Source organism: Ostreococcus lucimarinus, chromosome 1 (genome assembly GCF_000092065.1).
Source record: "Ostreococcus lucimarinus CCE9901 chromosome 1, complete sequence".
Lineage (NCBI taxonomy): Eukaryota > Viridiplantae > Chlorophyta > Mamiellophyceae > Mamiellales > Bathycoccaceae > Ostreococcus > Ostreococcus sp. 'lucimarinus'.
Genome location: NC_009355.1, coordinates 637,913 through 661,648, shown reverse-complemented (window position 1 = coordinate 661,648; position 23,736 = coordinate 637,913). Strand labels below are relative to the sequence as shown.

Genomic DNA, 23,736 nt, shown 5'->3' with positions numbered 1-23,736 from the left:
CTCGCGAGCGTCGCGGCGATCTCGAGCGAAGCCGACGCGCTCGGAGGCGACGCGGGCGACGATCGCGGCGTCGCGGACGCGCGCGACGGCGCGAGCATGCACACGGTGTTCAGCACGGAGTGTAACGGGTACTTTGATTGGCAGTCGTACGGGTTGTACGACAGTTGGCGACGCGTCGGACAGAGGGGTAAATTCACTCGACTCATGGCGTGCGACGACGAGAACTCGCCGAGTTTGCGAGTGGTTCCGGACACGCACGTGCATCCTAATTACGCCACGCATCCGGTGACGAAGGATTCGTACACGGCGTATAACAAGCCGTTTAGTATTCATCACTGGTTGACGAACGCCGAGGTGACGGCGGACTTTATAATCGTGTTAGACGCGGATATGATCTTTCGAGCGCCGATGACGGTGGATTTACTCGGTGTGCGAAGAGGGGCGCCGGTGAGCGCGAAGTATGGGTACTTGATCGGGACCCAACCGGAGAGTCACATGGGAGTGAAGGCGCGCGTGCGGAACGTGGAAAAGGCGCAGCAAGTGGGCGGTTTCACGGTGATGCACAGGGAGGATATGCGCAAACTCGCGCCGAGATGGCTGTATTGGACCGAGGAAGTGCGTCAGGACCCGGACTCTTGGGCTAACACCGGAGACATATACAACGCGAACGGCAAATACGGTCCGCCGTGGATATCCGAAATGTACGGGTACGTCTTCGCCGCGGCGGAGGTGGGCATCACGTTTCAAGTGCATGACGACTTCATGCTGTATCCTGGGTACGATCCACCGAGTGATTCTAGATTTCCCGTCGTTTTGCACTACGGCTTGACGTTCAACGTCCAAGATTACGCGTTCGATAAGCAATGGTTTCACAGATCTGTACTCGGATGTCCGACCCCAGAGTTGTTTCAACGGCCGCCAACGCTCGCCGAATTGCGAAGCAAAGGCCCTCAACGTCGGCGTGACGAGGTCGCATTAGTGTGCGCGTGGGGTTTGTACAACGCGACGCGCCAGTACGCGATAGAGCGATGCGGTATCGCGAATCCGATCGATACTCGCAAGATACATTACTCTTGTTCAAAGGACGCTCGCGGCGTGTTGTCGTGCAGCGAGCGAAAGAACACCGACGACACATTTCGCGGCGGCGGCGGTGACGACGACGAAGAAGAATGTCGAGACACGAATGATATGTGTTGCGGATGGGCGCACGACGGTGAATGCGAGAAGAACCCGTCGTTTATGCTGCAAAGTTGTCCGCGATCTTGCGACACGTGTACGGTGCGATGCGAGTCTCGTTGTTGTCCGCCTGAGAAAGAAGCGGTGAAGGAGGAGACGGAAACTCAGAATGATTTAAACAAGCCTATGAATGATGGAGCGTCGACTGTCCGGGACGACAAGGTTGAAGACGAACTCCACTCTTTCGAGGACGCACGGGAGGACGAACCGTTGCGAGCAGTCGAAAAAGACTTTGCGACGACGCCCGACGACGAAAGTGGATGGTACACGTATTGGCACGCGTTTCTCATCAGCTCGACGCTCTTGTTCTGTGTCGTTCGTATTCGATTAGCGCTAAAACGTCGCGCGCGCCGGCGTTCGCGCCATTATGTCGTCGTTCGTAGATGATAGATAGCGATAGTAGTAGAAATACAGTTCATCAACAGTTCATCTTAGGCGTAGACGACGCCCGTTTCTTGTTCGAGGAGTCGCCAGAGTTTCGCCTGGTCTACATCACCGGCCTCGCTTCGACGAGGTTGCGGTGCGGCGTTAACAAAGTACGCCCCGTTGTGTTTCGCGCCGTTCCTTTCGATGTCGTCCACCATGATTGTAAATTCATCGTTCGCTTCGTACGTTTCGATACCGCACCGACCCCATCCCGCCAACAGCATTTTCGTGTTCACGGTCCCTGGATCGCACGAGAACACGTTTAAATCTTCCACGCTCGCCCCGGATAGCGCTCCTCTCGCTAATCTATCGTACAGCTCGTACGAGAACGCCTTCATGCACGCCTTGCTCTGCGCGTACGACCCGTGGGGCGAAAACATCTTTTCGCACCGCAAGTTGTCAAAATCAATCGCCGGCGCCGCCGAAATCGACGCCACGTTCAACACGCTCGACTTCGTCCCCGTTCGCCGCGCGTTCGCCGCGAGCGTCGGTAACAGTAACCCGCACAGCGCGAACGGCGCCAGCACGTTCACCGCGAACGTCATCTCGTGCCCGTTCGCGCACCGCGTCTCCTTCGTCGAGTACACCCCCGCGTTATTGAACAGCATCGACACGTCCCCGCGTCCGTCCACGACGTCGCGCGCGAGCGCGCGCACGTCTTCCAACGACGAGAGGTCTCGCGTCAAGCCTTCGATGACTTGTTTTTCCGAGCGCGCGTGTTTCCGCACGGCCTCGACGGCGCTTCGCACGCGCTCGCGGTCTCGTCCGTGCACGAGCACGTCGCGCCCGCTCGCCGCGAGCCTTCGCGCGGTGTGCAGGCCGATCCCATCCGTCGCGCCCGTGACGAGCGCCGTCATGACGTCGGCGCGAAGTGACGACACTTTTCGCCGCCCGTCGACGCGCGAGGCGATGTCCACCGCCCCCGCGCGACGCGTCGGCGCCGTGCGCGAGCACTTCATCGACGACGACGCGCGGGAGTACTGCCGCGCGCTCGAGGGCGCGCGCGAGGCCGCGTTCGCGATGCTCGACGCGCGAAAGTGCCATCCAATCATGGTGCGATTGGCGTGGCACGACGCGGGAACGTTCGACGCGACGGCGGCGGACGCGTGGCCGAGGTGCGGCGGCGCGAACGGGTCGATCAGGTTCGACGCCGAGTTGGCGCACGGCGCGAACGCGGGCCTGAAGAAGGCGTTGGGTTACGCGCGAGAGATCGTCGAGCGGTTTCCGGCGCTGAGCCACGCGGACGCGATTCAGCTGTGCGGCGCGTGCGCGATCGAAAGCGCGGGCGGACCACGGATTCCGATGAAGTACGGACGGAAGGATTCCGACGAACCGGCGAGGGAGGGGAATCTACCGGACGCGGAGGCGCCGTTCGGCGATGGGTCGAAGACGCCCGGGGAACATTTGAGAAGAGTATTCGGGCGACTCGGATTCGACGACAGAGAAATCGTGGCGCTGAGCGGGGCGCACACGATCGGGAGGGCGTTTAAGGAAAGAAGTGGGACGACGGAGTACGGGTACGGGGTGAAGAATGCGACGAAGTACACGGGCGGGTGTCCGTTTAGTCCAAAGGGTGATGGAGACGGCGATTTCGGCATGCCGGGTGGGGCGTCGTGGACCTCTTGCTGGCTGAAATTCGACAACTCGTACTTCACCGAGGGTGGATCGGATGACAAAAATCTTTTATGGTTGAGCACTGATCGCGTCTTACATACCGATCCCGGATTCGCACCGCATTTTATGCGCTACGCTCGCGACCAAGACGCGTTCTTCTTCGAGTTTGCCCAAGCGTTCGCGAAACTGTCCGAATGCGGCGCGCGTTGGGTCGTCGGAAAGGGTGGCGTGTACTTACCAGCTGCCGATCGTTAGTTCATTCATATGTAGTGAGATCATTCGTCTCTTATTACAAAACCTACTAAATGATGTTGTGCTTATTTGTCGCTCACCGTGGTGGCTTAGGAAGGATCTTTCCTTCGCGCGGTCCGTTTTTCGCGACGTGTCAAATCGTTCATCCCGTTCATCAAAGTTGCAGGATGAATTTCCAAATCCCTGTATCTGGGTTGTATTCTACGAGTTCGGCGCCCGCTTTTTCGGTTTGTTTCACAATCTTCTCGCGATACTTTTCCTTGGCGGCGGTGCCAGACTTCTTCGGCAAGATTCCGTACAGCGTTACCTCGGCGCGCTTCTTCAAACCTTCACCCTCTTCCGGCGGCTCGATACCTTGATCTTCGGGGTACAGGCACAAGCACGCCTGCTCGAAAGACACGATTTTATCGAGATCCAAGCCACGAACATCGACGGGCTCGAGCCACTTTACGCGACCGAAAGCTTCGTTCGACACAGAAAAGTTGTCCACCGCCGCGAGGGCGTCGTCGCCGCTGCGCTCAAACATTCTTTCCATTTGTTCAAGCGTCGGGTTCATGCTGTAGCCTTCAGAAGTGAGCTTCGGCATGATGATATTGTGACTAACCGGTGCGCCTTTACCCGGAGTGTTTTCTTTGTCCTCTGCGAAATGGACTTGACGACGTTCCGGGCTTTGATCTGCGCGCGTCGGCGAAACCGCGAGCGCGACTGACGGCGCTGGCGAAGCAGAAACACCCTCTGGGCGAATGAAGAGCGCGCGAGGATTCTCGCGTGGCTTGAACAACCACCCACCACTCGATGGCGTGGCCACGGACACCGCGCTCCCAGGGCGAGCAGCCGAAGTGGGTGTTCCGATGGCTTGTGCCGCGCCTCCAGGAGACGGCAAAGACGCGCCGCCACGCGGCTTCGGTTCGCGGCTTAACCCACCGCGGCTCGTGAGCCAAGGAGAGCGTGGCGTCAGCGAACGCACTGGGAATGCCGTCGCCGCGGCACCAGCGGCTGGGCTTTGCATCTTACCGAGCAAAGATCTCTTCGCTTGGGCTTGGTCCGTCGTCGCCAGCGCGAGCTGCGGAGGCTGAAGTGGTGACCCGTACGGAGTGGACGCAACGGCAGGCTGAGCGCCGAAAGGTACGAGCGCACCCATCGCCGGCTGCGAGGCTCCAAGCCCCCCTGCGCCGAAAATGCTACCTCCAGCGGCGGGTGCGGAAGCGCCAAACAATCCACCACCCGCCGTCGGAGCCGCGCCAAACAAACCGCCGCTCGGCGCCGACGTCGGAGCCGACGCACCAAACAGTCCGCCACCAGGAGCAGCTCCGGTCGTCGGGGCGGCGCCGAAAAGTCCACCGCTCGCGGGCTTCGCGGCACCGAAAAGTCCGCCACCGAAGGCACCGCCGGTCGCCGGTGCCGAAGCGCCGAACAAACCGCCGCCGGGCGAAGACGTCGGCGCGGCGCCAAACAGTCCACCGCTTGGCGCAGAAGTCGGCGCGGATGCACCGAACAAACCACCGGACGCCGCAGAAGATGCACCAAACGCGGGTGTCGCCGCAGACGCGCCAAATCCACCGAACGCAGGCGTCGCCGCCGCAGACGGCGCGGCGCCAAACAAACCGCCGCCTCCGGTTGCCGGAGCCGAGGCGCCAAACAAACCACCCGTGGACGGTGCTGCGCCGAACCCTGGCGTTGAACCGGCGAAGCCAGGAGTGGTTGCACCTGTACTAGCACCAAACAGCCCCCCAGTCGCTGGCGTCGACGGCGCAGCGCCGAACAGCCCGCCCGCGGGCTTTGGAGCGCCAAATCCTCCGGGCGCGGGCGTGCTCGCGCCGAACGCGCCTGGAGTGGAAGGCGCAGACGCACCGAACAAACCACCACCCGTCGAAGGCGCCGCGCCGAACAGTCCGCCACCGGATGATGGCGCCGCGCCGAACGCGCCCGGTGTCGGCGCCGCACCGAATGCCGGCGTCGACGGCGCCGCGCCGAACGGACTCGCCGCCGCGGGCGCGGCGCCGAAAGGGCTAGACGCGGGCGCTGCACCGAACGCGGGCGTAGACGACGGCGCTCCGAACGCACTCGGCGTCGGTGCGGCGCCAAACGCGCCCGATGCGCCGAAAGCGGGCGTCGAAGCCGGCGCCCCAAACGCGCCCGGCGTCGAAGGCGCCGCCCCAAACGGACTCGCCGACGGCGTGGCGCCGAAAGCACCCGGCGTCGGCGCGCTCGCCCCGAACGCGCTCGTGGTCGACGGCGCCCCGAACGCGGAAGACGCCGGAGAAGCGCCGAAACCGCCTGTCGTGGACCCGAACAAACCGCCGCTCGGCGCCGAACTCGCGGGCGCTCCGAAAGCGGACGGCGTCGCGGCGCCGCCAAACGGGCTCGGCGCCGCCGCGGGCGCCCCGAACCCACCCGTGGGCGATGATCCGAACGCTCCGCCTCCCGACGGTGCGCCGAAAGCGCTCGGCGCGGCTGACGCCCCGAAACCGCCCGGCGTCGACGTCGACGCTCCGAAGGCACCCCCGCTCGGCGCCCCAAACGGACTCGCCGGCGTCGCGCTCGCTCCGAACGCTCCCCCGCTCGCCCCCCCGAACGCGCTTCCTCCCCCCGTCGTCCCCCCGAACGGACTCGTCGCCGCCGGCGCCCCGAACCCACCCGCGCTCGTCGCCGGCTGATCCGCGCTCGCGTACGCCGCCGCCCGAATCTCCTCCGCGCTCTTCCCCAAATTCTCCGGCATCGCGCTGATCGAGTGCACCATCGCGTACGACGTCCCCGGCGTCAACAGCTCCTTATCCATCACCCGCGTCGCTCGATATCCGCTCACCCCCGGCGTCATCGAGCAGCTCACCGCGCGATGCGCCGTCGATCCGCACTTTGAACAGCAGTGCTTATTGTTACACCGCGCCCCGAATTTACAGCTCCCGCGGTTCCAAAACTTGCACGCGTCCGCCACCGCCCGCGCCGCGCCCGGCGCGCCGCTCCCAGCGCCGCCGATCGCGCTCCCGAACCCCCCGCTCGCCGCGCCCTGCCCCCCGAATCCACCGCCGAACGCGCCCGTCGTCGCCGGTCGAGCCCCCGTCGCGCCGAACGCGCCGCTGTGCGGCTGCTGCGCCGCGCCGAACGGCGACGGCGGCTGCTGCGCCGCGCCGAACCCACCGAATCCACCGAACGCCATCGCGACCGCGCGTCGCGACGTGCCGACGCGCGCGTCGCGATTTCTCGCGCGCGGCGAAAATCGCACGCGTCGGCGCCGCGCGCGTGTGATTTACTTAATTTATCACGCGCGTCGACGCGCCTCGCGTCGACGCGCGACGGCGATCTGGAGTGTTTGTATACGAGAGACGAGACGGCGACGTCGGCGATCGCGCGCGATCGATCGCGATCGATCGCGCGTCGTCGATCGATCGCGGCGCCGCGATCGCGCGCGATCGATCGATCGATCGATCGCGATCGATCGCGCGCGATCGCGGGCGCGCGCGCTGACGTGGCGACGCGCGCGACGACGATAACGACGCGAGACGCGCGCGCGAGCGACGCGCGAGCGAGCGACGACGCGCGCGCGAGCGACGGCGACGACGGCGGTGACGACGGCGACGCGGACGCCGGCGCGACGGGACCGAGGCGCGCGCGGGATCGCTCGCGGCGAAGCGCGCGCGGGGCACGTCGTCGCGCGACGGGACGATGCGAGACCGCGTGGGGAAGTTTCTGTGCGTCGTGCCGCCGAAAACGCTGCGGGTGAATCGGGAGACGGGATCGGCGGCGCGCGAGGGCGGTGAGGACGCGCTGGAGGACGCGCTGAACGCGCTGGAGTTTAAAAAGTCGAGCAGCGCGCTGGACGGGGGCGGCGTGGCGATAAGCGTCGGGCCGGGGATACAGGCGTTCACGGATAACGAGCTCATCGTGTCGTTCGTGGGACACCTGACGAATGTTGATTACTTGGCGTGGCGGTTGTTCTCGGACGAGGGACGACGAGGGGATACCGCGCCGTCGGCGCTCGAGGCGGCGAGGCAGCTCGTCGGCGGACGGTGCTACGAAGCTGAGCTGGTGTGTCACTTGTATAAGACGTTCGGCACCAAGGCGCTGCCGAAACTTCGCGGAAGGTTTGCGTTCGTCGTGTTTGACTCCAAGAGCGTGCGCGTGTTCGCGGCTCGAGACGTGAGCGGAGAGTACGAGTTGAAGTACACTCGCGACGACGACGGCACCGTAATCGTCGCCAACTTTGACGGCGCGAGCGAGCTACTACCGAGCAAGCGCTCGATGAGCGAAGTGCCCCCTGGGTGTTACATTTACGGGCATCGAAGCATCAGTCCGAATCGTTTCGCGAAGACGATCGCGGAGAAGAGTTCAGAGCTCGCCGCCGCCGCCGCCGCCGCCGAGCGCGCGCTTCGTGGACTCAACGTAAAGTCGCGCCGCTCTCTCAACGTCACGGCTCGCTTGAGCGTCGACGGACGATCGTCCGTGGATTTCGAGCGCGAAGAAGTGCTCTGCGACGATCGAAAACGCGCACTCGAGGATTTGGATGGTGGACACGAATACGAATCCCACGAACGCGCTCAAGAAGTCGAGGAGAGCGAACCCGGTACCGAAGACGATCACAGGCAGGCGGAAGCGGTGGCCATCAAGACCGCGCACGCCGCGATCAAACGCATCGCTAGTGGCGTCAATATGACTGGTATGGTGCGCATGGATGGTGCCAACGCGCTCGCAGCCGTGGGTATGGGCAAAGCTGAGCACCTTCAGCGAGATTTTGCGCTGGATCGCGTGCCGAGCCGTACGGGTTTGCTGAGTGATATGGTCAAGGTTGCCTCGTTCGGTGACCTTAAGAACGCGAGAAAAGGAAGTCTTACTGATTTAGTACACGCTGGTGTGTCTTCGCCGAAGAAGGGTGGCTTGAGCAAGTCAGACCGACGCGGATCGTGGACGGACTTGACGCTTCTCGTCGCGTCCGGCGAGACGGCCCCCGAGGAAAAAAATGGTGAAACATGAGAGGAGGCACGTGCAACTAATACATTCGCACGACGCATTGTTGTATTCTAAAGCTAATCAATGTGCTTAACAATTAACGTGAGTGATTCCAAAGAACGACACGCTCCCGGAATTCGTGACTTCTTCTGTACCATGACGATCGCCGTTGACGAGCATTCCCGTGTACCCCTCAGCCCCACAATCGATAGTGACGGCTCCATCTTTCGCCTCCGCCTCGAGCATCTTACCGAGAGGGTGTAATCCTACGTTCCCCGCTCCAGCGTACGTTCCAGTCTTGACGCGCACCTTGTCGCGGTTGACAAAGTAACCAAAGCCTTTATTGACGGGAATCTTTGAAGCCGTGCCAAACTTGACGTTGCGATGTTCTGAAGGAAGCCGAATGCCCGTGTCGGGGTCGTCTAGGTTATAACGAATGTCATACGACCGTGCTTCGCCGAGAGCAGCTTCAATCGAGCGCTGCAGCGTGAGGTACGGCGCGTTTGGCGTACCATCACCGTACGCGTCTGAACCAGATTTTGAAACGTAAATGTCGCAGTAGAGAAACTTCACGTCTGACTTCACCACGCTGAACGTCGACTTATCATCCAAACTCAGTTGAATATTCTTGTAGAAGCAAGGTCGAAAAGTCCCTGGAACTTCACCACCCGAGCGAGGCTCATGCTTTTCCGTTATGCATCGCACTCGTTTCATGTTGTCGAAATACGCCGGCACGGTATGCGTGACGGTGGTGTCGCTATCGTATAGCTTGCACCACATACCATTCGATGGAAAGAAGGATTCACCGATGATGGTGATTTCCGTGTTTCCAAAGAATGGCCCTCTCGCCGCGTACGTCGTTTCTTCGTGCGTTGTTCGTGCGGAAATAACGTTGGGATTGCCACCGTATACTCTTACGATCCAGCGGTCGCCGAGCAAATGATGGCCTCCGGAAGACGTGAAACGAATGCTTATTCCGTCACTCAATAACCCCGATGGGGATATGGTGCCCCCGAAAACACCGACAGGAATTGCTCGGGCGGTTTCGACCCAGGCTACGTTCGAACCGACGCCCGCGTGCAGTCGCCATCTAAATGTTTCAGCGCCACTTGTTGCGTCGTCGATGACGATTTCGAACCACGCGATTCCGTTTCCTGTAAAAGTTCCCTCTACCACGAGGTCGTCCGCGTTACCAGAACCTACTACGAGTGACGCTTCCGTCGCATGCGATGTTTTCGCGCTTGCATACGCCGTCGCCGCAGTGCCGTCCTTCGTGCCGTCTTGAGCGTAAATTGTGCTCACGGCGTGCTTGGACGACGTTAACTCAAGAGCGACACCTCCGCTGTACGAAGCGCCAGACCCAAGAAAATACAGAGGAACGTCTGTAAACGCCGTGTTGCCGAAGTAGGTGAACGTGGACCCAGTACCTGCATCAGTGGGTGTTGCCGAGTCGGCGCCGCCCTGCCCGCTGTGGTACGATACGCCGTCGTTTGAGACAAAGATTGTCACTTGATTTCCGCCATGATCCGCGTTGTCGTCCAGCGCGCTCACCGACGTTGGGGCGATACAGCGGATTTTGTTGTATGAAACCCATTCCGCGCGTACCGTATTCGCGTTGGCAGCACCAGTCTCGAAATCTGCCGCGCCTGAATCTACGACGGTGATCATACCGCCCATGAACGCTCCGCTAGTGCTGTGATAAAACACATAATCTGGCGTGTTAGAATCCGGCGCGAAGGTCACCGAACCGCTATCTGTCGCCGTCGTGAGCGTGGCCGTTGGCGTGTTGCTTTTTTCCCACATGGATGGCTCTACAGAAGATAAATAAAATGGATGTCCAGTCGAACTCACCGTAAACGTGTACGTCGTTCCTCGTCGTAAAATAAACGACGGACCTTCCATCGCGGAACCACCATTCAAGCGGTTCGACGTCACTGTGTACCCGATATTACCACCACGCCCGAACCATGGATGTTCCGCCGTCTTCGTCGCCGTGCCGATCGTCAAATTTGTCGTCGCCGACGCGTCTGATGGATTTCCAAACCTACATCGCAGGTGCACCCCGGGGAGAAAATTATTATCCGTCGATCTCGTGCTCGTCGTGTGCGACGGATTCGTAATCTCCACCACCGCCCCGCCGAACGCGTGCCCTGTGGCGTTTTTCACCGTCCAACTTCCCGCGGGCGCGTTGGATTTGTACTCAAACAACGCGTACGTCCCCGCGTCATCCGTATTCAACGGCGTCGTGCTGTATCCAATCCCGTTATTCGTCACCGTCACGTGCACGCTCGCCGCAAATTTTCTCGGCGGTGTCACCACTCGTATGGTGCCGTAATCGACGTACGTCGCCCGAACCACGTCAACCTCCGCCGTCCCGGTGTTTGAGTCGTAATACGCGAACCGCGCCGCCAGTCCCGCGTGATTCTGGAATCCCCCCCCGTATATCGTCACCGTCGTTCCTCCCACGACGTGCCCCGTGTCCGGCGATATGCTTTGCAAGTACGGCGGCTGCACGTACGTCGGCAGTCGCTGCGCGCGCGCGATGACGGCGAAGAGCGCGACGATGAAACATGCCGCGGCCTTTGAGTAGACCGTTGTCGAGACGACGCGCGACGACGCGCGGTGGCGCCGTCGACGCGCGTCGTCGCGCGACATGCGCGCGAGACGTCTGAGGACGCTCGCGCACCGATCGTCGCCGTCGACGACCGAGAGCGGTGCGTTCGCGCGCGCGGTCTGGGTGTGCGGGCGTGGACGCCGCGCGCTGAGAGGCGAACGCGCGGCGCGGAGAAACTTTCAAGGGAAAGTCGTTCATAGATTTGTGTAACGATGAGCCAACTACAACGTATAAGTTCCTAGTACTTACTTCAGAGGCGATTAGTGTACGATGTCGATGTCTACTTGGATGGGGAGACGTTCTGTCGGAGCACCTTGAGTGGACTGGTGAGCACGGAGTTGTGTTCGCTATAGGCTGCGCTCTTGCGAACGGCGATCGCCTCGTCCGAGTTGTACTCACCGAGTTGAGAGCTCGCGGCGAGGATGAGCCCCATGAAAAGCGGAGAGGGTCGTCCAGGACGAGACTTGTACTCGGGGTGATACTGGCAGCCAACCATGAACGGATGGCCGTCGACTTCGCAAATCTCCATGCGCAACTGCGTGTCGTCCTTGCCGACAAACTTGCATCCAGCCGCCTCGAGCTGAGGCACCATTTCCGGATTCACTTCGTACCTATGACGGTGACGCTCGTCAACGTGCGGCACCGATCCGTACAAGCGAGAGGAGATGCAATCCTGCGTTTGGAAGATGGTTCTTCGACTGCCGAGACGCATCGTGCCGCCCATGTGCGTCTTGCTCCCTTCGGGCATAAAGATGACGGCCGGGTTCTTCGTTTCCGGTTCCATCTCCGTTGAGTGCGCGTCCGACAGACCGAGAACGTTGCGCGCGTACTCAATCACCATACACTGCATCCCGAGGCAGATACCGAGGTACGGAACCTTGTTCTCGCGCGCGTACTTGGCGGCGATCATTTTCCCTTCGGTACCGCGACCGCCGAAACCACCCGGAACCAAGATGCCTTGCGCCTTCTTGACGCTCTCCCAAGCCGCTTCGTACTTGGACACATCCTCGCTCTTCGTTTCCTCCTCCAAATCGCTCGCTTCGACCCACAACAAGTCGAGTTTACGATCGCACGCAATGGAGCTGTGCAGCAAAGCCTTGGTGACGGACAAGTACGAGTCGCCCAAACCAGTGTACTTTCCGACGAGTGCGATGGTGACGGGCGTCGTGACGGCGTCCCACTTTTTCGCGCGGTACTCCCATTGCTGCATGTCCGGATCAGCGTACGGAAGCTGCAGTTGGGACATGATATTCCTCAGCGCGTCCTGCTCGAGCATCACCAGCGGCACGTGCCAAATATTACTCACGTCGCACAAGTTGATGATACACTTCGGGTTCACGTGGCAGAACAGCGCGAGTTTGTCCATGACGCTTTGCTCGAGCGGGTGCTTTGAGCGACACGCGAGCATGTGTGGCGACAACCCCGCCGAACGCAACGCCTGGATCGAGTGCTGCGTCGGCTTGGTCTTTTGCTCTCCGACGGCGCCGACGACGGGCACGAGCGACACGTGAATCAAGCAAAAGTTCTCCGTCCCCACTCGAAACTGAAACTGTCGAAGCGCCTCGATGAACGGCATCGATTCAATATCACCCACGGTCCCCCCCAGCTCGATCACGCACACGTCCGGCACGTTATCCGTCCCGTCCACCGGCACGTGCGCCACGCGCTCGATCCAGTCTTGAATCTCATCCGTGATGTGCGGCACCACCTGCACCGTCTTCCCGAGATACTTCCCCTCGCGCTCCTTCGATATCACGCTCTGCGTTCACATCGAACCCGCGTCACCGCACCGTCAGTCTCGCGCCGACCATTCGTTCGCGTTCGCGTTCGCGTTCGCGCCTCGGAGCTGTTGTTCATTTTCAAACAACGACGAAAAAACAAATCGTCCCTCTCGCCTCGCCCGTCGTCTCGCGCACCTGGTACACCTTCCCGGTCGTGATGTTGTGATCTCTCGTCAGCGACACGTCCACGAACCGCTCGTAGTTCCCGAGATCGAGATCGCTCTCGCCGCCGTCGTCGAGCACGTACGTCTCGCCGTGTTCGAACGGCGACATCGTCCCCGCGTCGATGTTGATGTACGGGTCGATCTTCACGCTCGTGACGCGCAGCCCGGACGCCTTGAGCAGGACGCCGATGGAGGACGCGGTGACGCCCTTGCCCAGGCCGCTGACGACGCCACCGCTGACGACGACGTACTTCATCGTCGCGCGGCGTCGAGGTGTGCGGCGCCGCCTCGCGATGCGCGGCGTCGCGCGCGCGTCGCGACGCATTCAACGCCGCGGGAGACCTAACGCGCCGCGACGCGCGCGACCGACGGCGCTAGACATAAACCCTAAATCCGTTTTCAAAATTTGAACGCGCGACGACGACGGCGCGCGCCCGCGTCGACACTCCGCGTCGACTCGCGCGAACGTGCGATGCCGCGAAACCGAAACGCCGTCGCGCGCCCGCCGGGGTACGACGATCTCTTGGACGCGTACGACGACGAGACGCGCGGCGTGAGAGCGACGAATCCGACGACGCTGCGAACGAAGATTCGAAAGTTTTTGGCGGAATTCGACGTCTCGGTGACGTCTTTTCAGGCGCTCCTGGGCGTGAATTCGAACTCGTTCGGGAAGTTTATGGCGGGGCATTACAAGAATAAGTGGCGCGCGATGGAAAACGGGACGTACGCGGCGGCGGATTACTTTTTCTGGCGCGAGAAGAAGATGAAGAGTCAGAGCGTCGGGGCGACGCTGCGGGCGCGAGACGCGGGCGCGGGCTCGAGTGGGATTTCGGCGCGATCGCCGTTGGCGTCGACGATGAATCGACACGTCGGAGGGCTGCCGAACAGCGCGGTGATTCCGGCGAGAGATTCGTGCGGCGCGGCGAACGCGAAGGCGAACTCGCGCGGGAAGCTGCCAGACGTCTCGGACGTGGAGATCGACGGCGAGACCTGGCTCACGCCGGGTGAGGTTAGAAAGGAAATCAGTGATTTGAATCGACGGTATAAATTCTCAAGCGTCGAACTCGCGAGAGCGGCGGAGTGCGCCACGGGGGTTCAGCCGGGTGCGCCGGTGAATCGATTTTTGGCCAAGGGGGGCGAGTTCGGTGGCGACCAGATGGACTGTTACGACCCTCTTGCGCGCTTCTGCGAAAAGATGCGAATCTTCGAGAAGCGACCAAAGTCGAACAAGCGCCAGGCTCTCGAGATCGATCACGCGCGCCGTCAGGAGCAGCTGAAATCGACGCCGTTTTTTGCGCTGTTGCCGCCGTCGGCGACGAAACCGTTTCTCGGTCTCGACGGCACAAAAAAGCATCTCATGCCCTCGGGCATGGGATTCGCGAAGGACTCCCTCGGTCGCCTCGTGATTATGGATCTTTGATCACCGCGCCGATCGAATCTGTCGATTGTATCCACCGAATCGAACATGACGCGAAGAGCGTTCATGATTCGAGACGGTTGTGCGAACGAAGCCGCGGCGGAATCCGCGCTCGTTCGCTTCACGACCTATGTAGCACCACATCGCGCGATCACTGTGATAATCAACGAATGAATGAACGACCTCGTCGTCGCGCGCTCTCGAAGACGCGCGGGCGCGGGCGCTACTATTGAATGCGGTTATCGCGGCGGCGCAGCGCGCTCGCGCCGTTACGGCGCCGCTGCGCGCCCGCGGGTCCGCACAACACCGCGACGCGCGCCGAGCGCGCGCGCGACGCGCGTCGACGGTGCGGCGTCGCGCCATGTCCGCGCCGCGCGACGCGCCCGCGCGAGACGTCGACGCGCGCGCGCGAGGGACGGACGAACGCGAGAGGGGAAGCAGCGCCAGCCGCGGGACGACGACGGACGAAAACGCGGCGCCCGAGCGCGACGGCGCGGCGACGAGCGGGCGAGACGCGGTGAAAGACGTCGAGGATGGGTTCACGCGGTTTAATCTCGGCGCGGGCGACGCGGGTCGGGCGCGGGTGGAGAGGGGACGGAGTTTTCGCGCGCGCGCGAACGGCGCGGCGAGGACGCCGAGGGCGAGCGCGGCGAGGAGCGAGCGCGGAGGGGGCGATGAACGCGCGACTTGGGGGGCGTTCGCGGAGAAGTTGGAACGAGAGGCGACGTCGTCGGGGCGGGAGAGCCCGGTGAAGACGTTCGAGCTGCGGGCGATGCCGGAGAAGAGTCCGGGGCGCGCGCGGAGCGCGAGCCAGCAAAATTTGACGCGAGAGGACTCGGGGGCGCCGCGAGCGGCGAGATCGTTGGACGCGGAGTTTGAAAAGGATACGGCGTCGGAACCGGCGCGGTCACCGGATCCGATGACGTCGCCGGAACCTATGGTGGTGGATTCACCGAATGATTCAGAGGCGAGCGAAGGCGCGCGGTTTACGCCGCCGAGGACGTTCACCATGGGCGCCGCTTCGACGAGTGGAACAAAGAAGAGCGCGTCGTTTAGAAGTAGAGCGAGTGCGTTACGCGTGGAGGCCGCGGTAGAACGCGTGGAGACGCCGGCGTCGACGAAGAGTGACGCGAGCGTGTTCGGTACGTCACCGCAATCGCCAATTTTTGAGGCGCCGACGCCGAGGCAGTTTACGTTCACCGCACCACCGCCGACGAAAACGACCCCGACGGTGCGAGCGACGCGATCTGCGGAAAAGTCGAGCGGCGATTTTAAGATGGGCGCGGATGACTCTCCCGCGCTCGCCAAGCACAGCCGAAGTTTCAAGTACGCGCAACGCGCCGGACGGGACAGACGCCCGCCGATCGCCGCGGCGACGGAGAGCCCGAGCGTGAGTGTCGGGGATATCGAGCAAGCCGCATCGCAGATGTCGCTTCACTCACGCGATTCCGAAGAGACTGAAAGGCTCAGGCAATTAGGTAACGCGCTGTACCGCGAGGAGAAGTACGTTGAAGCGGACGAGATGTATAGCAGAGCGATTATGGTGTTCGCCTCTGCGCCTCGAACCAACGCCGGTAAGGGCGACGAGAGCCCTCTGGGGGTGCAAATCGACACCTTTGTCGGTCGCGACGCGGCAGTATTACTGACCAACAGAGCGGCGGCGAGGATGATGATTCCGAACGAGTCTACGCCGTACGATGAGTATCGCGTTCTTATACTCAAAGCGCTCACCGATTGCGAGCGAGCCGTTCGCGCGGATGCGTCGTACACTCGTGCTCAACTTCGCGTGGCCGCGTGTCACATGAAATTAGGTAGCTTTGGTACCGCGATGGATTTTCTGGAGGTGCTTTCGACGTCTGAGGACGCTGATGTCGAGAATGCGAAGATTGAAGCGAAAGCCGCTTCCGAACATTTGTCGAAGGTGCTCGGCGCTTCGCTCAAACTTCGAGCGTGTGTGCCTGGTCTTCCTAGGCTTTACAGCGACAGTCGCGCGCGAAAGCTCGATGAGACGTACGAATCAGTCGTCAAGAGCGTCGCGGCGTTGTCGAGTTATCCGCTGCTTTCATCGAGTGAGTTTGGGAAGCCGTTCGTCGAAGCCAAGGCGGCACTGCTAATCGCGTGCGGCGCGTACCACGAGGCGAGCGCTTTCATCTCGGAAATCGAAACGCTCGGCCTATCCAAGGAAGGTTGGGTGCCCGAGTTCACATTTTCAGCTCTACTGGGTAAAGGGGATCCACATGCCGCGTGTGAGTACGTCAAAAGCGTGTCGGAATGCGACGTCGACGAGGAAGCAATCGAAATGGCGCGAACGATGCTCAAAGGTAAAGAGGACGGCAATAAGATGTTCAACGCGGAGAAATACGCCGAAGCCGTCGCATCTTACACTCTCGCGTTCGACGCGGGTAAGGTGCCAGTTGCCGCCGCGTATTGTTCAATCGTGCTCGGTAATCGTGCCGCCGCGTATCAAGGTTTGAACGAGTTTCTCAACGCCTTGGCCGATTGCGGCAGAGCGTTGGCGTTAAATCCTTGGAACATCAAGGCGCTGAGCAGACGCGCGACGTTGCACGAGAGCATTCGATGCTGGGACGATGCGATCCGAGACTTGCGTTCGTACGTCGAAATCGCCGGAAACGCGCAATATGACTTATTCGCCACGGCTCAGGAGCGCAAAAACGCTCTGGCGATGGCGACGGATCGCCTTCGAAGGCTCGAAACGACCAAAACCACGCAGGCGAACTCGCAGGTTGACATGTATCGAATCCTCGGTTTGGATGAGCTGAAAGACAAGGCGACGCAAACGGATATTAAGAAGGCGTATCGCGCGTTGGCGCTGAAGTATCACCCAGACAAGGCGAATCGGAACATGCCGTCGTGGGCTCCGGCGTCTGAACTTCACGACGACGCCGACCGTCTCTTCAAGCTCATCGGCGAAACCAACGCGCAGTTGAGCGACCAGGCACTTCGTCGCGTGTACGACGAAACTGAACGCATTCGCGCCCAACGAGAGCGACACGCGAGCTACGAACGCTCCTTCACGAGATCAAACACCTGGTCCGCGCCGACGCCGAACGATTTCCAATTCGGCCAAGACGCGCCGTGGATGTCCCCGAATTCCCGCCGTTCAAAGCCTCGCGTCAACAGGCAATCCTCCGGAAAGAATTACTATTGGAACTTTTAGACCCTCATAGCGCACCGTCGCGCGCATCGCGCGCCTTTGTAAATCCATCGCCGAGCGGCGACGACGACGACTCGCCCTCGCGCCGCGCTCGACTCGCGCACTCCACGCCGCCGCGCGCCACTCCGCCGCGCGCGCGTCCGGTCCACCAGGCGCGTCCACCAAGCGCGCGCGTCGTCGCGCGCGCGCCATGAGCACGGCCAAGTATTCCGGAATCGCCGTCGCGGCCGCCAACCGCGCCGCGCTCGAGCGTCAGGAAGCCGAGGCCGAGCGCCTGCGCGCGCCCAGAGCGGTCGACGCGCGAGAGAAAGAACTCCTCGAACATCTCCGCGCGACGATGACCGCGGAATCCCTGCTCGGGGCGACGAAGCGGCCCGACGCGCGCGCGCTCTCGCGCGCGCCCGAGTCGACGCCGCGCGCGACGGCGAACGCCGACGCGTCCTCGAGCGGTCGCGCCGCGCTCGTCGCGCAAAAAGCGGTCGAACGCGCGTCGCGCGCTCGAGCGCACCCGACCGACGCGCTCGCGCCCGAGAAGCGGCACATGAGCAAAGCCGAGCGTAAACGATTGAAACGCGAGCGCGCGGCGCGCGCCGAAGCCAAAGCCGAAGCCGAGGCGGACGCCGCGCCGCGCGTCCGGGGCGCGACGCGCGACGACGACGACGGTCGCCGCGCGAAGAAGCGACGTAAAAAAGCCATTTCGACGCGCGAGTAGCTTTTCGCGCCCGCGCCGCGTTTCCTCGCGCGCGGGGTGTAACATTAACGACGAAACCGCCGCGTCGCGGCGCGGCCCTCTGGACGGCGCCGGCGGCTCGGGACGATCGCCGCACACTCGCGCGCGCGCGGGTCCGACGACGCGCGCGATGAGCGACCTCGGCAAGACGCTCGCGGCGAAGAAAGAGAGCTTCGACGCGTGGCTCAAGGCGCAGTCCGACCCGGTGCGCGCGACGCGACGCGCGCGTCGACGGCGCGCGATGATGATTGTCGAACGATGATTGGATCGCCGCCGTCGAGAAAGCGACGCGCGATGACGCGATGAGGCGACGACGCGACGCGATGCGGGCGTAAACTGACGAAAGATGCGACGATGCGAACTCGCGCGCAGGTCGAGGTCGGGATCACGGCCGCGGGCGGTGCGCTGCAAGGCTCGGTGCTGGGCTACGGCTTGGGGATGATGAACAAGTCGCTCGAGGCGCAGGCGGCGACGATGCCGAATAAACCCCCGATGGCGGCGCAAGGATCGTTTAGTGGACCGCCCAAGGTGCTCGCGTTGAACTTGGCGGTGTTCTCCGCGGTGCAGGGTGGATTGACGCTGGCGATTAAAAAGTACCGCGGCGGCGTGGAGGATATTCAAGGCTCCATGATGGCGATGTTCGGCGCGGGGAGCGCGTTGAGCCTCGTCGGCGCGGCGACGGGGTCGTCCACGGGGGCGATGGGCGGGGAAGCGCCGAAGGACGCGGCTGGCGTGGCGACGGATGCGGTGCGCACCGGTGCGTTATTTGCGCTGTTGAATGGGGCGTTCATGAAGGTTGGACAAATGTTTAGCGGGAAGGACGCGGCGCAGGATCACTACTACGCGCACGCGAATAACATGCTCGCGACGCTCGGGTTGGAAAAGTATGAAAAGAACTTTCGGAAAGGGCTGTTGACGGATGACACGCTGTTGTTGCTGAACGACAGCGCGTTGCAAGAAGTGCGGATTCCTCCTGGCCCAAGATTGAAAATCTTAAACTACGTCGACGCCACGCGAGCCTCCATGGCGCGCCAGCACGCCGAGGCTTTGTCGCTCGCCAACTCGACGCAAGATGCGCCGATCAAGTGAAAACGCAATGAACGTCGCGTTCATATCCCATGAGTGACGCGCCCGATAGTAGTCCATCTTAGTTTGTCAATTATCGAAACGAGAACTTTATAACAACGAGTGGCTCGCCGCGCGTCGAGCAGAAGGATCAAACGAAAAACATTTCATGAAGAGCTCTTCAATTTTTATTCACAAGACAAAACTGGTCGAGAAAGCATGCCAACCGTACTTAGGCATTCTTTCTATTTTTCTTGGCGAGCGCGAGCGTCATGCTCGCCTCCGTAACGCGTCCCACATGAGACGGCGTGGAGTAATGAACGGCGTCAACAGAAACGCCGCTGTAAGCGCGGCGGGAATTCTTCATCGCCGCATTCGACGCGTTGATCTCCTGCAGACGCTGTTGTTCGCGTTCGGTTTCGGCCTTGACCAAACCGGAGCGGAGAGCTTCGTAGAAGCAGAAGAAGATGGCGGAGTTAATACCGTTGGAGACTGCTCGCGGGCGAACGCCGGTGAAGAACGTTCGGACGCGACCGACGCCCGGAGGCGAGTCCTTCCAAACGCCCATGATGGCGCCACCGAAGCTGGGTCGAGATGAGGCATTGCACATCATCCGGGTTTTCACCACATCCAAAGGAGTAGTCGCGGCAGCGGCGACGGAACCCGCGATGAGACCCATCACGATGTCCGCACCCGTGCTACTTTCATCCTTGCTCTTCTTCATGAACGAGCGATGCATCGTTCGAAGAGTCTCATACGCTGCAAACTTGACGGCCATGTCGGGCACGTCTTCAAGGAGCGTTGGAATGTAACCGGTGAACAAACCCCGGGGACCGGCGGCCGCGGTGATTCTGCGGCCGGCGGCGATGACGTTCGGGTACACACCGGCTTGTACCGAGCGAATGCACACAGCGGCGGGTACCTTGACGATGGAAGATCCAAGGGCACCGATACCACCCGCCACAAACGCAATCTGCGACACTGGCATGTCGGATTTCTCTTGGAGCAGCTTCTTCGCCGTGCCGTAAAATGCAAAGTATGCGCCGATGGCGATGCCCGCACCCGTAGCGGCGCCGAAACATCCCTTGTACATCATGCCTACTTCAGAAGTAAACTTGGTAGCCCCAGCCTTGGCCGCTGACGCCAACGACCTCTTCCCGAGGCTGACCGCGCCGTTGGAGACCGCACTCAGGCCGACTCCGTACTTACCAACGCTCGGAGGCGTCGGCGCCGCGGCGCCGGCGACGCCCTTGAGCGTGGCTTGCATGCGCACCTTGACGGTGTCCAAAGGATGAATCGTACTTTGGCTCGCCGCTCGAGCCAAACCACCGGCGATGATATCCTTCACTGGGACAAATCGTCCGATGTCCTTTAATGCGCTTGATTGCGCTGCGGTTGCCATAGAAACCTCGACATATTCCTCTCCATGTCGCCGAGGTCTCGTCAACCGTCCACGTCTACCGAGCAGCGTCGTCGCGGACACTTCCTTCTTCCCCATGGTTGTTTTATTTCTCGTCGTTCGCGTGAACGAACGAAAGAGTTCTTGTCTTGTAGAAACTAGAGTCAATGACTAGCGAAAGCAATATAGCGATACACAAAGAATACACTCTCTAAAAGGAGAGAGAAAAAACCTTTGCGTTCGCGGCAGCCGCTTCGCTCGCCCCCGACTCGGCCGTTCCGCCGATCAAAAGCTGCTCGTCTAGATGTCTAAGACGTGCCTGTAGCGATTGTTTCGTCTGCTGCGCTTTACTGGGTAATAGCGCAGTAGATACAACCGACAACGCTTTCTGTTGCCAAGAACTCTCTTGTCTCCACGCGAGCGCTAGACTCCTCAAGTCTATCGCCGGAATGGGCACGCGCACGCTCGCTCCGTACGCGCTCGACAAGTTCACCTGTGCGTTCAAAATCCCGCGTTCGCGCCCGTCAGTGTCGATCCATCGCGTTCCATCGCGCGCGCTTCCGTCTCCATCGCTCCATCGCCTCGTAACGCTCAAAAGTCGCCTCAAAGTCAACCGCGCGTCGTCGAATCGAGTCAAGTCAAATCGCGCGCCAAACGCGTCGAACGTTGACGCACCGTCTCGCGCGTGTAGTACGCTCTCGCCGCGTCGTTCCACGCCCCCGACGTTCGCCCGGGCACGAGAACCACGGACCAGAGTAAAACCTTCGTAATCACCGATCGCACGCGCGCGCGTCGTCAGTCTCGCGTCGAGCCCGGTCGATCGCGCCGCGACACGCGCCTTCGCGATGATTCCGCGCGCGCCGCATCGCGTCGACGAAATCGCGCACCTCGAGCGCGCAGATGAAGAGAATGGAATAAAACACTCGCACCGGGGAAGAGAGAAATCCGTTGATAATCTCTGACGCTTTATTGCTGCTCGATCGTTCGTTCCGTCGCGCGTTCAGGCTCACCATCGTTCGACGCGCATCGCACGCGTGAGGGTGACTGAGAAACGGCGCGCGTCGCGATTCGAAGCGTCTTCCCACGGCGATCGGTGCGTTCGTTCGTCGTGCTGCGGCGCGATCGGTGCGAAAGAATCGATCGTGTGCGTGAGCGCGAGCGCGAACTCTCAGCGCGCGTCGTCGCGTGGATGCGACGCGTCGTGAGATGGCGCGATGGCGGGCGCGGCGTTCCGAAAGCTCGGAAAGCTATGAAAATCGGGCGTGTGCGTATTTAAAGAGGCGCGGTGCCAGCTGTACGCACTGGGCATTCAGTCCGGCGTGGGTTATGATTTAAATTACTTTGGTGCCAAGTGGCGGTTTCGCGGCGCGCCGCTTCGGAAGCGCCGCGTCCTTACGAATTACACGGGGCGGAAAAACGTGGAAGAAGCGAGCGCGGCGACGGCGTCGGGATCGGTGGGGAGCGCGGCGCTGAGAGCGACGACGGCACCGTTCGCGTCGACGACGCAGTCGTCTTCGATGCGAACGCCGATTCCGCGGAGATCGGCGGGGACGTCGAGGTCGTGGGGGGAGAAATATAAACCTGGTTCGATGGTGAAGGCGACGTTGCGCTCGAACGGGGTGGACACGGCGACGGATGGGACGTCGTGGGTGTCGGCGCCGAACCAGTGACCGACGGAGTGGGGGTAATATTTGGCGTACTCGCCCGAGCGAATCAGCGCGCGGGCGGAGGTATTGGGTAAGAGCTTGGCGAGACCGTTGGCGAGAACGTCGATGGAGAGCCGATGGATATCCATGAGTGAGGTCTCGCCGTCCACGCGCGCGGCGCGCAGACACGCGTCGTGCGCCTCGAGGACGACCGAGTACACGTCGAGCTGCGCCTGCGTCCACCGCCCGCTTATGGGCCAAGTGCGCGTGATGTCGCTCACGTAACCGTTGAGCTCGCATCCCGCGTCCATTAACAGTAAATCTCCATCCTCGAGCATTTTATCGTTCTGATGGTAGTGCACGACGCACGCGCCCGCGCCCGAACCCACGACGGATGGATACGCCAAACGGTCGGCGCCACCGATTCTACACGCCGCCTCGTGCTGCGCCATGACGTCTGCCTCGGTCGCTCCCGCGCGACTCGTCTGAAACGCTTTCACGAACGCCTGTACGTCTAAATCTACACTGTTTTTTATCAACGCCAATTCGGCGTCGCTCTTGCGCCACCGCAACCGGTGCGACATCCCGCGCACCGGTCGAACCCCGTCTCCTCCCCCGCCTCCGCGCGCGCGCGCCCCCAAAGCCCTGTGCACGACGCTCGCGTCCTCATCCACCTTATCCAAGTCCACGAACACCCCTCCTCGCGCGTTTCTCACCGCTTCCGTCGCGTACGCCGCCGCTCGCTCGTCCGCCTCGTACGCCGCGTCCGCGCCGAACACCGTCTCCCCCGCTCGCGCGTCGATGCGCTCGCCGTCCCACTGCGCGTGTCGTTCGCATCGTTTCGGCACGATCAGCGCGTACCGCACGTCGTCCTCCGTTCGTCCTCGCTCGACGACGGCGACGCAGTCCGGCTGCGTCACCCCCGTGTAGTACGCGAAATCGGCGTCTTGCCTGTACTTCCCCGCCGGGATCGCCGTGCCGGGCCATCGCAGCGCCGGCGCGGCGGCGAAGATGGCCGCGCTGTGCGGCGGCATCGCGCGCGCGAGCGCGGCGCGGCGCGCGGCGTACTCGGCGCGCGAGACGCCGGGCGTGAGGTCGGCGGCGGACGCGATGACGTGCGGGTGCGTCGCGCGCGTCGGTTGGCCCGCGACGACGCGCGGGAGGTCGAGCGAGACGTCGGACGCGCGCGCGGGGCGCGCGGTGGAGAGCGCGCGACGCGCGGACGCGCGCATGACGCGCGCGCGTCCGCGCGGCGCGAAGTGACGCCGAGACG

At 62.0% G+C, this 23,736-nt stretch overlaps 12 protein-coding genes across 12 annotated transcripts; 6 read left to right on the top strand and 6 right to left on the bottom strand.

The window, feature by feature from the left end:
• Nucleotides 1-96: 96 nt before the first annotated feature.
• On the top strand, nucleotides 97-1,623 carry OSTLU_28999 (predicted protein; the record flags this gene model as incomplete). The annotated part of the gene is made up of 1 exon (XM_001415854.1): nucleotides 97-1,623. One exon carries the CDS (start codon nucleotides 97-99, stop codon nucleotides 1,621-1,623), a length of 1,527 nt encoding a protein of 508 aa, XP_001415891.1.
• A 44-nt stretch (nucleotides 1,624-1,667) lies between these two features.
• Nucleotides 1,668-2,519, bottom strand: OSTLU_28998 (predicted protein; the record flags this gene model as incomplete). Its single annotated transcript, XM_001415524.1, has 1 exon — nucleotides 1,668-2,519. One exon carries the CDS (start codon nucleotides 2,517-2,519, stop codon nucleotides 1,668-1,670), a length of 852 nt encoding a protein of 283 aa, XP_001415561.1.
• A 133-nt stretch (nucleotides 2,520-2,652) lies between these two features.
• OSTLU_6186 (predicted protein) lies at nucleotides 2,653-3,486 on the top strand (the record flags this gene model as incomplete). Its single annotated transcript, XM_001415853.1, has 1 exon — nucleotides 2,653-3,486. A coding segment is annotated over one exon (834 nt), but the record flags the coding sequence as incomplete, so codon positions are not given.
• An 80-nt stretch (nucleotides 3,487-3,566) lies between these two features.
• On the bottom strand, nucleotides 3,567-6,685 carry OSTLU_23918 (predicted protein; the record flags this gene model as incomplete). Its single annotated transcript, XM_001415523.1, has 1 exon — nucleotides 3,567-6,685. The coding sequence occupies one exon, from the start codon at nucleotides 6,683-6,685 to the stop codon at nucleotides 3,683-3,685; it is 3,003 nt and encodes a 1,000-aa protein (XP_001415560.1). The 3' UTR covers nucleotides 3,567-3,682.
• A 350-nt stretch (nucleotides 6,686-7,035) lies between these two features.
• OSTLU_28995 (predicted protein) lies at nucleotides 7,036-8,521 on the top strand. Its single transcript, XM_001415852.1, has one exon. It carries the CDS (start codon nucleotides 7,192-7,194, stop codon nucleotides 8,494-8,496), a length of 1,305 nt encoding a protein of 434 aa, XP_001415889.1. The 5' UTR covers nucleotides 7,036-7,191; the 3' UTR covers nucleotides 8,497-8,521.
• A 41-nt stretch (nucleotides 8,522-8,562) lies between these two features.
• On the bottom strand, nucleotides 8,563-11,127 carry OSTLU_28994 (predicted protein; the record flags this gene model as incomplete). The annotated part of the gene is made up of 1 exon (XM_001415522.1): nucleotides 8,563-11,127. One exon carries the CDS (start codon nucleotides 11,125-11,127, stop codon nucleotides 8,563-8,565), a length of 2,565 nt encoding a protein of 854 aa, XP_001415559.1.
• A 221-nt stretch (nucleotides 11,128-11,348) lies between these two features.
• PYR6 (CTP synthase) lies at nucleotides 11,349-13,300 on the bottom strand. Its single transcript, XM_001415521.1, has 2 exons — nucleotides 13,003-13,300; nucleotides 11,349-12,845 (listed from the first exon to the last, which is right to left on the bottom strand). Exons 1-2 carry the CDS (start codon nucleotides 13,285-13,287, stop codon nucleotides 11,367-11,369), a joined length of 1,764 nt encoding a protein of 587 aa, XP_001415558.1. The 5' UTR covers nucleotides 13,288-13,300; the 3' UTR covers nucleotides 11,349-11,366.
• Nucleotides 13,301-13,478: 178 nt separating this feature from the next.
• OSTLU_28992 (predicted protein) lies at nucleotides 13,479-14,591 on the top strand. Its single transcript, XM_001415851.1, has one exon. It carries the CDS (start codon nucleotides 13,504-13,506, stop codon nucleotides 14,449-14,451), a length of 948 nt encoding a protein of 315 aa, XP_001415888.1. The 5' UTR covers nucleotides 13,479-13,503; the 3' UTR covers nucleotides 14,452-14,591.
• A 2,327-nt stretch (nucleotides 14,592-16,918) lies between these two features.
• Nucleotides 16,919-17,401, top strand: OSTLU_8481 (predicted protein; the record flags this gene model as incomplete). The annotated part of the gene is made up of 1 exon (XM_001415850.1): nucleotides 16,919-17,401. A coding segment is annotated over one exon (483 nt), but the record flags the coding sequence as incomplete, so codon positions are not given.
• Nucleotides 17,402-18,483: 1,082 nt separating this feature from the next.
• Nucleotides 18,484-19,442, top strand: OSTLU_13829 (predicted protein; the record flags this gene model as incomplete). The annotated part of the gene is made up of 2 exons (XM_001415849.1): nucleotides 18,484-18,558; nucleotides 18,726-19,442. 2 exons carry the CDS (start codon nucleotides 18,484-18,486, stop codon nucleotides 19,440-19,442), a joined length of 792 nt encoding a protein of 263 aa, XP_001415886.1.
• Nucleotides 19,443-19,583: 141 nt separating this feature from the next.
• On the bottom strand, nucleotides 19,584-22,024 carry OSTLU_28989 (MC family transporter: aspartate/glutamate). The gene has a single exon (XM_001415520.1). It carries the CDS (start codon nucleotides 20,914-20,916, stop codon nucleotides 19,651-19,653), a length of 1,266 nt encoding a protein of 421 aa, XP_001415557.1. The 5' UTR covers nucleotides 20,917-22,024; the 3' UTR covers nucleotides 19,584-19,650.
• A 192-nt stretch (nucleotides 22,025-22,216) lies between these two features.
• On the bottom strand, nucleotides 22,217-23,047 carry OSTLU_39540 (predicted protein; the record flags this gene model as incomplete). The annotated part of the gene is made up of 1 exon (XM_001415519.1): nucleotides 22,217-23,047. The coding sequence occupies one exon, from the start codon at nucleotides 23,045-23,047 to the stop codon at nucleotides 22,217-22,219; it is 831 nt and encodes a 276-aa protein (XP_001415556.1).
• Between the last annotated feature and the right edge of the window lie 689 nt (nucleotides 23,048-23,736).